At 38.1% G+C, this 12,189-nt stretch overlaps 1 protein-coding gene across 13 annotated transcripts in view; it reads left to right on the top strand.

Annotated features, from left to right (window-relative positions):
- dmd (dystrophin) overlaps window positions 1–12,189 on the top strand; it is a 400,034-nt gene that overhangs the window by 220,429 nt on the left and 167,416 nt on the right. For 12 of the 13 annotated variants that reach the window (XM_038282138.1, XM_038282134.1, XM_038282144.1 and 9 more), the window contains exons 10-13: window positions 1,994–2,122; window positions 7,857–7,952; window positions 8,305–8,403; window positions 9,958–10,139. In XM_038282138.1, the coding sequence (XP_038138066.1) occupies window positions 1,994–2,122; window positions 7,857–7,952; window positions 8,305–8,403; window positions 9,958–10,139 (506 nt within the window). The remainder of the gene's footprint in view (window positions 1–1,993; window positions 2,123–7,856; window positions 7,953–8,304; window positions 8,404–9,957; window positions 10,140–12,189) is intronic. The other variant, XM_038282143.1, reaches the window with a different exon arrangement.

The following is a 12,189-nucleotide window of genomic DNA, read 5'->3' as shown; positions in this document are numbered from 1 at the left end:
TTTCCATTTGCTGTTGTTGTTCTACAAAAGTACATTTAAAAAAAAAAAATCATTTGAGGCGAGAATATTATACCTTTAAGCTTTAATATATGGCCTATTTACTGATTTAGTGCACAATACATAAACAAGTTTAGCTGTTAATAGGACCGTGGCAACCGGCAAAGCTCCGAGGCTTTTCTGCGGCGGTCCCATCTTGGCATAGCCGTGTGTAAAGTACCGCTGGCTCTGATGGTTTAGTTTTATATTTTATTTGGCAAAATTTTTATTTGATTATTGCTTATCTGACCGTGAAAAAAGTCATGATTTATTGTTATCTAGAGCAGGGATTCCCAAACTTTACCATGCCAAGGCCCCCCTACACTAGTACATTTTCAGCTGAGGCACCCCCTTATATGAAACATGCGTAAAAACTCATGTGTAAGCTACAGCGACAGAATTAAAAAATGAGTGGCAAAACCCGCTAAATAAAAACACGTTTATTTTGTAAAGATGAAGTCACAATTATGTTTTATTAAAGTTTAAGTCACTAATTTAATGAATAAAATATAACAATAACATAGGCCCACCACTTTAATTTTAATAACCTTTTTTTAAATGATGAATCTCTTTATACGTTGCAAAAAACAGAAAGATTTGGGAACAAAATAAAAGTTTGTCCCAAATTAAACATGGAGGCATTTTATATAATGAATGCCTAACAACAAATGGAGGCTACATGGGATACATATACTTACCATGCTAATGGGAGCAGTGTGCCTGATGGCTTCCACAGTTTGTCCAGTCTGGACTTGATGTCTGTCAGAGCAACACGCATGTCATTCTCCACATTCAAAGGTGATCTGTGTTTACTTTTCAGTACTTTTAAAGGGGAAAAGCCACACTCACACAAGTACCGTAAGTGGTTGCAAAAGGAAGGAGACATTTCAGAGCCCTTTCAGCTAGGGTGGGAAACTCTTGTCTTACATAAAGCCCATCTTCACGCGTCTTCATCCCCCCGCCGCGGCCCCCTCTTTGAAAACCAGGGATCTAGAGAATATTAATAACAGGCAGTAAAACGCAGGTTCAGACTAGCTTTGAATTTGGTAATGTCACAAATACGCTTCTGTTCCAATTGACCTAGATCTTATCTGCATTGTAACTTTTCTCCCCCAAGTCCATACTTCCTGTGTTCTTATCAAGAACGTACTCTGCGAGAACACGAGTCCATGCTAGCATTCTAGTGATTGCAGAAACGGTCAAAAATGTCTACGTATTTGGACATAAAAATGGCTGAGTGAGTGGCTCAGGGGGGAATGTTTACTTTTGACACAAGAAAGTCCAGAAAAGTTGCTGTGTGGACTGTGACTTATAGAGGTGAAAGAAATATAAAGAGCTTCAGAACAAGGGCTGGACTTGCTTTGAATGTCTGCTACTCTATAACACTGTCTCTCTGTGTGTACCTGTCTTTGTCTGCTTCTAAAGATGGTTTCCATCCAGAGACTTAATCCAAAACAATGTGTGCAGCCCAGAGGAAAGAAAACTGATATAGGTAGTGAAAGTCGTAAGTGCCAAACAGTTACAGGGGCTCCTGAAGATACAGACATTATTGACATTATTTTCTTTAGATTAAAATCATATCAGACACAGTTAAATATACAATGTTTATTTAACCTGGTATATTTAGGCTTTTAATGTAGAGCTATATCATGACCAGAACCAAACTTGACTTTTAAAAATATATTATTTCACAATTTGGATGGAAACTACTGCATTTATTTTTCTCTTCAGTTGTGATTTTGCATCTCCTCTTGCACAATTTCCTTTCTTGCATCTTGCTTTTTTTTTTTCCCCATTCACCTGTTTTATTGTCAGCTTTTCATTCTTTTGTCTATGGTTGCTTTTTGATTGTTTGCGCACTGTTTCACATTCTTTTGCCTGTACCTGTCCTTTATCCCTCCTGTCTCTTTGCCAACTCTTCTTTCTGTCCTTTTCTTCTTCTGTCTTTGGCTCTCAGATCACCTTGAGTGTGGCTCAGGGGCGTGTGAGAAGCCCCTCCCCACAGCCTCGCTATAAAAGCTATGCCTACACCCAGGCTGCGTATGTCAAGTCGCCAGAGCAAAAGAGGAGACGTTTTACCGAGCAGGTCCGTCGCTCACAGTGCTAACGCTTGAAGCGCACCATTTGTCTGTGCATGTCTTGGCTGGAAAACCTGTGGCTTTGTTTTAGATTAGTTATTTTTTTATTTTCATTGACAAAAAAATGTCCATTTGATTCCCACTTCCTGTTTGGTCTATGAAAATACAAAAATAGAATAAAATCAGCTAGATTAGAGTTAGTTGGCAGATGCTTCTAAACAAATCAAATACCCTTTAAAGCAAAGTGTATCATATTTGATACAGGTTTTCAGACCTCTGCATCATAGGTGTTATATGTTTGTTCTTGAAAATCCTCACTTATACGATGAAACACATATAGTGAACAGAAAAAAAATGAAAGATTACAAAGAAAATGCCTTATGTATCAAAATTATTGCAAATAAATGTTCTGATTTTACTTACTTTACCTAAAATCTTTGTTTTTTTTATTCTATTTTTTAGAAAGTTCGATGACAACTCTAATTTTATAAAATTAGGACTTTCTGTCAATTATTTCATGGTTCAATTCAGTTTATTTATATAGCACCAATTCACAACACAAGCCATCTCAAGGCACTGTACAATTCAACCAGATCATACAGTCAAATTGATTCAAAGTTTTCTATCTAAGGAAAACCAGTTGATTGCATCGACTCATTGACTCGGATGCAATCCCTCACACTAAGCATGCTTGTAGCGACAGTGGAGAGGAAAAACTCCCTTTTAACAGGAAGAAACCTTCAGCAGAACCAGGCTTAGTGTGAGTGGCCAGACTTTAAAGGGTTAAAAAGTTTATTAAAGCAAATAATTAAGAATATTAATTATTAATATTCAATGGAGGATTTATTTTTTTTCAATCATGTTTTTAAAAATCCAACCTTCAGGGCCTCGACATCTCTGCTCTGTCAGGTCCAACAATATCAGGTGCATCAGTATCAGTTCAAACTTTGGATCAGGTGAATAAAAAGCAAGCGAGCTTAGGCCCCGTCCACACGAAGTCAAAACGAACACGAAACGGTAATATTTTCCAGAACGTTTGTCTTAAAAACGGAGACGTAAAATAAATGTGATCGACCACATGAATGCATGAAAACGCTGCTAAATGTATGCCAGGCCTGTAAGTGGCGCTGTGGTGCCAAAACAGAAATAGGCGAAAACAGGCAACGAAATGTTGGGCATGCGCAGTAATATTTATACAACAACCAAACTGGAAAACCGGAAAATTATCCTGCGGGTCCATTTTCGTGGTTCAGTCAAATTCAGGTGCTGAACTATGTCGTTGATATTGCTCTGTTCTTCCTGGAGATATTCCAGAAGAAGAAGATTCTGTTGTAAGCCCGACAGCAGGGTGAGTAGCATGAGCAGCAACCATTCAACACCGTACGGCGCCATTGTTGTTGTGATACTGTGCGTGCGTGTTTAGAGGCGACGCTATGACGCATGCGTGTAAGAAAAAAAATGCGGTTAGAGCTTAAAGATGGAAACGCGAAAACGGCGTTTCAAAATCTTCCCACTCTGAAGGCTTAATAAAAAAAAGATAATAATAATAATACATTTTATTTAAAAAGGCGCCTTTCTGGACATTCAAGGTCACCGTACAAAAACATAAAAAGTGTCAGAAAAAATAAAAATAATAATTATAAAGACATTTAAAAACATTTAAAAAATACAGAGGCTGTGACAGTGAAATTGATATTTTTAAAGAGAATAAGCAATCTTGAACAGATGGGTTTTGAGTTGCATTTTAAAATTTTTAAAACGATCGTTTACAGACCCCCGAAACGCCGGCTTCGTATGGATGAGAGGCTGGTTTAGTGAAAAATTTGTGAATTTAGGGCAGGGTTTGAGTTCGTGTGGACGGGGCCTTAGAGAAGGAGCATGGACTCAGGGTTGCAAAATATTTAGGGCCTCATGGTATTAAATCTGCACACATAGAGCATTTAAAATGCACAAGGATAGTACAAGTATTTATTACATGGGCATTTTTGCAGCATTTTGACTTCATATTGCTTTTTCTTCTTTATTTTATATGACTAAATTGACAAAATTTTACACAAGTCTCATTTTAATTCAAAAATAAATATACTTTTAGAATAGAATAGAGCAGAAAATCCCTTTATTGCCCCAAAATGGGGAAAGTGTGGTGTTTACAGCAGCAAAGGTTATAGTAGAAGTGGTCACACAATTTGCACGTTAGAAAAGTGTTCAAAAATAACAGATACAATAAAACTAACTATTGTCCTGTACAGTGTTTTATAATATAATACTTTGTATCTGGAGGATAATAAATTGCATCCACAACAACAGTTATGGACATATTTTACATTAAAGGATGTGAGAAAAATCGCACCAACATCAGAGATGTGCAAAAATAAAATAAAAGCAGCATGCTATTGGACTGACTAACACAGAAACTGCAAAATTCAGCATCAATGTCGACTTATTGAGTTTATTGGGAACAGTGATGGTCATAAAGTAGCGGCTGGGATATGCGGCTATGATAACGCTCCCTGGTGCATTTAGGGTACAGCAGTCTGTCAGTTAGGCAACAGCATCATGCATAAACAATATGCAAATCCAACTAAACATAAACAACAGCTAAGAAATGCTGGGAGTGTATGCATGAACTACATGTGATCTTAGCATTGCTGTTGAACGCACCAATGAATTGACAAATGCTTGCATGTATCACCTGAAGCTACTAAAAGAAAAAAATCGGTCCGCTGATGCAACGGTCTACCTTTAACTGTTAGATATGGCGGTGTCGGATGGTCCCACGTCCTGCTAAGGAAAATAACTGAAGGGTGAACTAATGCCACTTATGGGGAAAAAAAGGACATGAAGCGAATTCTGTTCTGTTCTGTTAATTCTTCAGGCCTTAGGAATCAAACTAACAAGAAAAAAAAAATCAATCGTCTTTAAAGGTGATATATCTGTCGTAATTTTTGTCAGCTAAACTTTTTATACCATTGGTTTTATATCAATATTATTAATACTTAAAAAAAAAAAAAACTCGTACAATTACCAATCTAGTTTGACTTAAATTGACCTCCATATGTAAGAAGGATTGAGCATAAAAAGTCCTAAATATATTGTTTAAAGCAAAAGTTTTATTTTATTATTATTTTAAATAATTTTACATAAGTGACTAAAGCTTCAGAAACTCTACAGTCTCTACAGCCAAAGCAGGCCTGTAGTTTTATTGCCGGATTTATGCTTAACGCGTGCGCAATTTCCGCGCCTCACTTCTGGCTTCCACACCCCCCTTTGTAACGGCAAGCAGACAGAATTTCAACACTACACACCTACGCAGACAGATCCGTTCAGAGAAAGGTGGCGAGCAATGATGAACCTCCAGAGATCCTGAGATTTAACCTAAATACCACAAGTATCAACAGATTACTGAAAAACAATCTTTAAAAGAAATGACTGTTGCTCTTGGACATCATAAAGAGGCTTTAAAAAAGTTTTACACAGCATTTTTGCAAACATTTTCCCAATGCTTTTATAAAACTTGACAAAGTCAAAAAGGCAGAAATAGTTTTGGCAAAGTGTAGTCCTGCTCACAAGGGTCTTTTCAACACTAAAAACTATAAGTCAAAGATTTTTAAGGTCAGGACCCAGCTGCGATTCTGGTTTTGAAGAGAAAAAAAGTAGTTCTTGTGATTTTGCCAAACTGCTGGTTAAGACCTATAAATTAGGCCAAACTGAAGTTACAAACTTTAGAAAAAAGCCTCCATCATTTTTTCTTTTCTTATCAACCAGCTTTTTAGACACTTGATATGAATAAATTAACCATAACAGATGAGATTCGAATGATTTCATACCCGCAATCTGTGGGAATACCAAGACTAGCTAACAGTTAGCAATGTTAACGCTACATTTAGCATCTGCTACCAACCAACCATCTGCTTTTCTATCCGCCTAAATAGCTAAAAGGGTTTTCTGCTCTTTCATTTTAAGAAAATTAATCTTCTGCTGCGGCCATTACTACCTACATTAAAATACAGCAGAATATATAGACTTTTTTAGTGTACATTTCATTTATTTCAGCTTTTACATGGATTTTTTTTTTTTGAAGCCTTGACAAATTGGTCTAAAATGAAACAACCCTTTTTGTGTTGTTTCTTGTGAAGTTTTGCTGTCTTTCTTCTTTTTTTCTTAGAGCTTTTCAAAAGTAGTTCATCCCTGTAATTTTCAGTCAATCAAACTTCTTTATTGTCAACTACAATTTACATTGCAATCGAAATTTCAGTTTCAGTACAACCGTTCAGCACAATTCGTCACATACATTGAGAGGGGGACGGATTTACTGAGGCCATGCGTGCCGCAGAACGCTGCCATTAGACAGAACGGCGCATTCTTATGGCTTGCCAGGTTCCCACCGGTTACCCAGGCGGTTACCTATCGCGCTGCCTTTATCTCTGTTGAAAGATAGGAGCCAAATTTCGGAAGAGAGGGGAAAAAAAGCATATTTAACACTTTATCCTTGACAGGATACAGTTTGAGACATCAAAAAACCTCTGCACAAGAAAAACACATGTAACACAAAACAGACATTTCAGCAGAGGGTCACATTAGAGGCATAGTCACTTTGGCTACTTTCACACTGCAGGCCTTGATAATCAATTCCGATGTTTTTGTGAAATACGATTTTTTTGCTTTGTCGTTCACATTTCCAAATATATGCAACTTGTATGCGATCTCCTGTGTGAACTGCAGTCATACAACGCTATTGTCTCACATTTGCAGTAGAGAACGCAATGACATCACACGCCAGCATGCTCTGTGTTTACAGAAGTAAACATGGATGGTCGTGCCAGAGCACATCTAGAAACACAATCTTTTCAAGATTGTTAAACATAAATACTGCTCTCCGCGTCATCGTCCGCCATGGTTGTTGTTTTTCTTGCCGCTTCTTTATAGCAAGACCCAGAATAGGGGCCTTTGTCGGGTATTAATGGCGTTCAGGTCGGATCAATGCGACCTGGCCGTTCAGACCCCGGTCACATTTGAAAATATCAGATTCGTATCGGATTCAGGACCACATAGCCAAGTGGCCTTGGTCGGATGGGAAAAAATCGGATCTGTGTTGTTCAGACTGCCATGAACATATCAGATCCAGGTCGCATATGGGCCAAAAACATCTGATTTGGGTCACTTCAGGCTGCAGTGTGAACGTAGCAATAAAATCAATCTGACATTTGAGACATTTAATGTGTGTGTATGATGAATGTCTGCTACTCCCTTCCCATTTCATCAAGATGACATGGATATAGATAAGTGCAGCTGAATAAATTAGAACATCATCAAAAATGGAATCCAGTTCAGAAAAATAAATGAGGACGTGAATCTCTTCCACCTTGTACTTGACTTGGAGCTAATAAGCAATGATGTAGTGAAATAAATCTACGTTTTGCTGATGTTCTGATTTTTGAGTCTCACCTCTACCTGCAGTGACAGCCGCAGATTCCTCAGTGTTGTAGACTGTGGAGAAAAGGCTGCTGTTCAGTCCTGCAACACACTCTGAGATAGAGAGATGGGACTCTAAGAAAGAGGAACAGCTGTTGTGTTGTTAATGACCAACACATAACAGATCTTTCTCTCACATTTCTGTTCACGCTCTTTGAATTTTGTTCTTTTAATGTCTTACCTTCACATTCCCGTAATGTTGGTTTTCTTGCTCCATCCCCTCTTCTTTCCCTTCCTTTTTCTGTTTTATTTACATTGCACCCCGTTTAGTTTCTGACCCCCAGCCAGGAGGAGCTGCAGCGAGGCCTCAGTCCTCTGCCTCCTGGATCCACCAGCCTGGAGAGCTACCAGGCTTCACTGGAGGAGGTAAGGCATTAGTATGATCCAAATTCCATATGATTGTTTATACAAACCAACTTCAGCAGCATTTATCAAAATATATAAGCACCTCTGCTTCTCTTTTTAATTTACTGTTTGGATTTTGACCTACTTTTATTTGAAACGGTTTTAGCCCAAGGTTAATTTGTGTTCTTCTTTTTAATTAAATCCTGCTAAAACAATCAGGAGTTTGATTCTAATGTGACAAAATGCACAGTTTATTACATCATCCATAACTTAATTCTAATATCAATACATTTGAATTTTGTGTGTAAAATAAACACGAAAGCCTTCTGTTATGCTTTGAGTATGTTACCCGAAATGACTTTGCTCTCCAAAGGTGTTGACGTGGCTGCTGTCGGCAGAGGACAGCCTCCATGCTCAGCCTGTCATCTCCAGCCATGTGGAGGAGGTGAAGGAGCAGTTCCACACGCATGAGGTAGGCAGAGGGGAAACTTACTTTGCAAGAATAAATGATAGCTGTAATGTGGACTTATGACAAAAACATTGTCATGGAAATGTTGCGATATGCTGGCACTTTGCTGGTGTGTTGTTTCCTCTTCTAAAAACCAAGAAACATGCATCATCGTAAGATAAACAGATTTCAAAAAGGCTAGTAGCTGACATATCTATAATGGATGGAAGCAGGTGAATTAATTCTCTTAATTGCACGGTCTGTTTTACTGGCAACATTTATGTAGAATACAACGATGTAGCTGCAAATGTGTCATTCACCCTAAAGTCTTTTTGCTGTCACTTCTTAGAAGTCTAAAGTTTTCTTTCTAAATAAAAACCACACATTTTAGGCACATTTAGCCTAAAATGCAGTAAAAATGTTTTACTGCATTTTAGGCTAAAAATGCAGTAAAATGAATAAGTAGAAATACTGATATGCAACAAGAAAATCAAAAGCTTAAGTGACAAATTTCCTGTACAAAGAAACGCAATGCTTCAGTACAACCAACAGCTGTTTTCTTTGATGGTCTGGCTGTCGACTCTCTAAAGCCGGGCATACACTGTATGATTCTTTTTGCCATTTTCGGGCTGATTCTCCAGTCGTGCGAGAATTTTTCCAACAAGCCTGTTTTAGCCCCATCCTTCGTCGTGTGTCGTGTAGTACAGGGGTCCCCAACCACCGGGCCGCGGACAAGTCATTTGGTACCGGGCCGCACAGAAAAAAGTATATATATATAGATGTATAATTTATTGACGATCAGAGTCTGAGTGATGTTTTATTTTGAAAAATATAAAAAATTGCGGTATTCTCTCCCAATTACGACAGTCGGTGCATCTGTGCCTCTTGACACAGGTTAATTCAGTTCAAGACTCATCCTATCTATAACATCCTATCTTTGTGAAGCGTGATTTTCTGCGGTTACAGCGACCAAAACAAAGCTACGGAACAGACTGGACATCAGGAGCACACTTCGTCTGTCATTGTCTCCGATCACGCCTAGATGGGACCGGCTTGTTGTTTGATGTTGTTTTATTGTGTGACATAGCGGTCCGTGGTGCAAAAAGGTTGGGGACCGCTGGTGTAGTATACAGATAGTAAGGAGGGGTGATCAGCCTCTCACAACCACCTCCCAATCAGGAATTGTAAGGTCGGGAGAAAATCAAACATGTTTGGAATTCAGTCGGCCTTCATAAGGTCACATCAGAGCATTGGGCCACAGTGTGAGAACATACTTCATGAGCTGTGAACTTTTAAACCCTGCGGTTTCGTCATACAGTTTGAGCTGTAGCTGCTTGCAATGCTTGATATCACACAGTGTATGCCCAGCTTTAATGAGTAGAAGCTGCATAATGGCAAACTATTTTAGGAGTTCCATGAAGTCGGCTGTGCTTTGTGACAAGAAGTTGAAAGAGCGTGTTTAATGCACACTAAAGGGCGACGATTGTCATCCCTCCTCATCTTCTGGAATAGCTTGATTAAGCACAAGCTATCATTTGGGAAATGTTTATAGGAAGTCTCCGACTCTCTACTCACCAGGGGTACATGGCGGAGCTAACCACACATCAGGGCAGCGTGGGCCGCGTCCTGCGTGCCGGTGCTGCGTTGCTGTCAGAGGGCAACCTCAGTGAGGAGGAGGACTCTGAGGTCAGGGAGCAGATGAACCTCCTGAACTCTCGGTGGGAGCACCTGAGAGTGGCAAGCATGGAGAGACAGAGCAGGTCTGTTGACACTTTTTCTTTTTGTTGAGTTACTATGTTCTAGTGTTTAAACCAGTCTTTCATGGGACACTAAACAAGGTTCTTTTGCAATAAAAGGTGTTCTTCTGTTACTTAAAATTCGAATTAGTGATATGACCAGATTTGTTCTTGTTTTTTTTTACTTATTCAGCTATTCTTTCAAATATTTGTTCATCATTTACATTTTCCCTTCAACTCTGACCAGCTTGCTAACAAACATCGTTACCACAGCATGATGCTGCCACCACCAGCTATAGGTTTGGTGTTTAAGCAGATATGTACAATTTAAATGTTTTTCTGCTCTGATCAGAACATCTTGTTCCTAATTAGTTTATAATTTATAGGGTAAATAGATTCACTTGTATCATTATATTGTTTCTCATACCATTGCTTTGCTTTATGTTGGAGGTTTTAACTTTACCACATTGATATTTGAATTATACATTAAACAAATAAATGAATAAAACTAACATCTCTATATTTTTTATGGTATATCTGTTTCTTTTATTAGACATGCACATTTATGTTTTTAAAGCTAAATTTTGCCCTGTACAGACCTGATGGATCCCCTCACAATGATTTGAAATAAATATCTTACGACCCAAAACTTTGTGTCCTGCAACCCACTGGGGAATCCCATCACACCTCAGAGTATTGAAACTTCTGATTTACTGCATGGAATTCATGGTCATATAGTTTTAAAGCTGACTTTAGATCTTTATTGTCTGGGCCTCCTGTCATTTTGCTTTTTTCATCGTCTCAGAATGGGTTATTTTTGTGACAATTTGGAGAAAACATGTCTTTTATTTGCTGGCTGCACACCAACAGCAAAGGCTAAATGTTTATATTTTTGGGGTAAGAAGCCGGCCTGCCTTTCCTTTTGGAAGATTAAAAAGTTCACCTTTGAAGGACCTTTTTAAATGTTGACATTTGTAACTTGTCAAAAAATAGTACATTTAAGTGGAGTTCATAATGGTGCAGCCGAGTCAGTTCTAAGAAATATTCCCTGAGCTTATAAGGAGAAACTAGCACACCCAGTATGAGGGCAGCACAAGTACATGTTGTTGGGCAGACATATAAGGATGAAGTGGAAATAATGGCTTTTAATTAACTTAAGTATTAAAATCCGCCGCTCCCAGAAGTCTTCAGAGAGCTCTTGGAGAACATAATCAAAAAATGGAATATGAGGTAAAGCAGTCATGAAGTATCTATGGACAACTTTGAGAGCCTGGAAAAAACAAATGTTGCTCCTGCTCTATACTTCAAAGATTTCAATGTTTTTTTTTAGGGATGCACAATATAATCGGCCTCCTATCGGTACCGGCCTGTATCGGCCTTAAAACTGAATATCGGACATCGGCCACCCCACCAATATTTAACCCGATATTTGATCAGCTTATGAGTTTATAAAGTATAAAAGAAAAAGAAAAAATACTACTACTTCTTCTTCCTCAAAAACTTCTTTTTTACAGACTTAAAAACTTCTAAAGACGAGGAAAAAAATATTGATACATTTTACTAACAAAATCTCACAAGAATTTGCAAAATATCACGAGAGTTTGTAACAGAACGATGAAATTTCACGAGATTTTGAAAGTAAAATAGATCGATACCGCGTTTTTAAAAATCTATTTGATATCAGCATATGAAAATATATTTGAGTATATTATTTTTCAAAGTGTCAGAAATGGATAACAAAACTGCTATTTTCAATGACTACTAATTTTTGTCCAGCTTTAACATCGGTATCGATATCGGTTATCGGCTACATGAGTTTTAAAATATCGGCATATCAGATATCGGCCAAAATCCCAATATCGTGCATCCCTAGTTTATTTGAAACCCTTAAGCTTCTTTTTCCTCCCCAAAATGTAAAGATTTTTTCAAAAACCTTAATTTTTGCTCTACCAGACACAGATATAGCCTCCCAGTATATTTGCAATGCTGGCTTTTAATGTCTCTTTTGGAGAATTGGCTTCTTCCTTGCTAATTGGCCATTCAGACCATGTTTCCTGTCAGCTTCCTTCAGCAT

The sequence above is a fragment of the Cyprinodon tularosa genome, unplaced genomic scaffold, assembly GCF_016077235.1.
Source record: "Cyprinodon tularosa strain WSP-4 unplaced genomic scaffold, ASM1607723v1 ctg18, whole genome shotgun sequence".
In the NCBI taxonomy this organism is placed as follows: Eukaryota; Metazoa; Chordata; class Actinopteri; order Cyprinodontiformes; family Cyprinodontidae; genus Cyprinodon; species Cyprinodon tularosa.
This window is presented reverse-complemented; position numbering and strand designations above follow the sequence as displayed.